The sequence below is a fragment of the Trichechus manatus genome, unplaced genomic scaffold (genome assembly GCF_000243295.1).
Source record: "Trichechus manatus latirostris isolate Lorelei unplaced genomic scaffold, TriManLat1.0 scaffold00236, whole genome shotgun sequence".
Lineage (NCBI taxonomy): Eukaryota > Metazoa > Chordata > Mammalia > Sirenia > Trichechidae > Trichechus > Trichechus manatus.
Genome location: NW_004444172.1, coordinates 669,428 through 672,413, shown reverse-complemented (window position 1 = coordinate 672,413; position 2,986 = coordinate 669,428). Strand labels below are relative to the sequence as shown.

General features: G+C 37.3%; 1 protein-coding gene across 1 annotated transcript; it reads left to right on the top strand.

Annotated features, from left to right (window-relative positions):
• Positions 1 to 1,588: 1,588 nt before the first annotated feature.
• Positions 1,589 to 2,779, top strand: LOC101352843 (olfactory receptor 10AG1-like). The gene has a single exon (XM_004389169.3). It carries the CDS (start codon positions 1,838 to 1,840, stop codon positions 2,777 to 2,779), a length of 942 nt encoding a protein of 313 aa, XP_004389226.1. The 5' UTR covers positions 1,589 to 1,837.
• The last annotated feature ends 207 nt before the right edge of the window (positions 2,780 to 2,986 follow it).

The following is a 2,986-nucleotide window of genomic DNA, read 5'->3' as shown; positions in this document are numbered from 1 at the left end:
TTCTTCAGTTGTTTTACTTATATGAAATGATTTAATTCATATAACAACACTATATGTTGATATGTTTGCTGGCCATTTAACAGCTGAGCAAACTGTGATGCAGGAAGATTAATTAACTTCCCCAAAGTGATCACACAGCTAGATGTTGTTGGAAGTACCATTCAATTTCAGTCCATTTGGGAAATACTGCTCTTTAACATGGGCATGGAGCCCTGGTGGATCAGTGGTTAACCATTCAACTGCTAACATAAAGGCCAGTGGTTCACACCAACCAGTAATAAAGATGTGACACTGCTTCCTAAACCCTATGGGGCAGTTCTATTCTATCTTATAGGGTCCCTATGAGTTGCAATCTACTCCTTGGCAAGAAGTTTTTTTTTTTTTTTTTTTTAAACCATGGTACCACACTTCTCATTTTAGTGGACAATGTGCAAACATTAGGTTGGAGAGATGAAAAGTAGGGTGAAGCAAGAGGTTACTTGCCTCCTTCAGAATGTAAGGAAGCACTCATTTTCAGGATTCTGAAAGTGCAAAGATGGCCCTGAACGCCTCCTTACATTTTACACCTTAGAAGCTTCCCTGACTAGTCCTTGTCCTGCCCCTGATGAAAGGGAATGGTGGGAAAAATAATTGCCAACCAAGGAACTCAAAACCACTTTATCAAACACCGACTTAACTAGGCAATCTGTTAAATCCTAGGGCTACAGGCTTAAAGAACATACTATCATAATCATAATTATAGAAACATAACTAAAAAGTGAAACGTTTAAAATTGGTAGGAAGCTGATATATTTTACCAATATTAACTCACTTAATTCTCAGAAACGAAGAAAATCTTAAAATCTTTAATTGCTTTGTATTACACAGACAATCATGGAGATAAGAGCCAAACTAAAGACCACTTAAAAAAAGAAAGGTACCGACTTGCAGACACAAAACCTATGTGCAGTTGATTGAATTCTCCACACTTAGTGAGTCTCAATATCCTTATATCTAAGGAAAATTAATTTAAAAACAGTTGTCTGAAGTGTTATTTTTTGAGTAATGACAAAAACAAGAGCGGGTGTACACAGCACAATGGATATAACATAACAGCCAATATCTTTACATATACTGTCCCACATACATAAACACAGGTAACAAATACCCTCCTTGCTACCACTGTTTTTCCAGGGTGACTACATTTATTCTTTGTATCTGAATCAATGTACCCAGGCTAATTTCCCTGGATAAAATCCTCTTATCTTATCCACTTAATATCCTACCAAAAGATACTTGTTATATTCCTGTATGCAAAATGAAATATTCTCTCAATTTTCTTTTAAATTACCTGATATGAATTGTGTAACAGGAACCTATGTGCTTAAAACAATCAAATGTGAGAGAATGAAGCATTGAAATAGGCAGTTGAAAATGTACATTAGAAGACAGTTCATGATATAGTGTTTGAGAAGTTGACTGAGAAAATGCACAGAAAAATACAATAGGATTGTCAAGACGTGTAATTAATTTAAAATGAGATGAGATGGCAAAGCTCAAGGTCACCTCCAGCAGTTGCCATTTGCACCAGTGCTTCTGCAGAGTCAGGTATAGCTTGATTTATTCTGGGCTGTGCTCTGAAACTACACTGAAATGATCTTAAAATAAATTTGAAGGGACTGTTTACTGTGACTTAACAGGAGGGCATGGGACATACGTACGTAGTTTCATTCTTAAAGTTCAAACAATTACGTTGATCATAAAATCGAATCCAGACTCCTCAATACAATTTAGAGAAGAGGCAAAGAGATACAGAAAGGTAAAAGGAAATGAACGTGTAAGTTTATCTTTTCCACAGATGCATCATCAAGAAAAACCACCAGAAGATAATCTAACTGAACTGATGGAGTTTGTTTTCTTGGGCTTTGCTGACATGCCCCATCTCCAGTGGTTTCTTTTTGGATTATTTCTAATCATCTATATCATTATCCTGATGAGCAATGGCACCATATTTCTAATAACAAAAATGGACCCTGCTCTCCAGAGCCCTATGTATTTTTTCCTGGCAAATTTTTCCTTCTTAGAAATCTGCTATGTATCAGCTACTATCCCCAGAATGCTGATGAATCTAGGGACCCAGAGAAGAAGAATTTCCTTAGTTGCCTGTGCCACACAGATGTGCTTTGCTCTTATGTTTGGAGGCACAGAGTGTTTGCCCCTGGCTGTGATGGCCTATGACCGCTACGTGGCCATTTGTAACCCTCTGCACTATCCTCTAGTTATGAACCTCAGGGTCTGTATCCAGTTGGTGACTGGGTCCTGGACTATTAGAATCCCAGTTATGATAGAGCTTACATATCAGATTTTCTCTCTGCCTTTTTGTGGATCTAAACAAATTAACCACTTCTTCTGTGACATTCCCCCAATACTCAAGCTGACTTGTGGGGACACCTTTGTAAATGAGACGTTGGTCTACATAGTCGCTGTGTTATTTGTTGTGGTTCCTTTTCTGTTAATACTTGGCTCCTACAGTAAAATCATCTCCATCATCCTAAAGTTGCCATCAGACACAAGTAGAGCCAAAGCCTTCTCCACCTGCTCATCTCATCTTATGGTTGTGCTGTTATTCTTTGGATCAGCCATTATTACATACTTACGACCCAACACCAGCCACTCGGAGGAAACTGACAAAGTACTTTCTCTTTTCTACACTATCCTAACTCCAATGTTTAATCCCATGATATATAGTCTAAGGAACAAGGATGTCATAATGGCACTGAGAAAATTGCTGTCCAAATAATTCACTTCATTGAAGAATCAATTAAATGTATAAGAATTGATTTCTTCTGTAGTTTTAATCACATTTCAACAGATGAATACATTTAACTATACCTTTTGTTCTGGATTGAATTGTATCCCCAAAAAACATGTGTCAACTTGTGTATGCCATGATTCTCAATATTGTGTGATTGCCCACCATTTTGTCATATGAGTCAGAATTGACTAG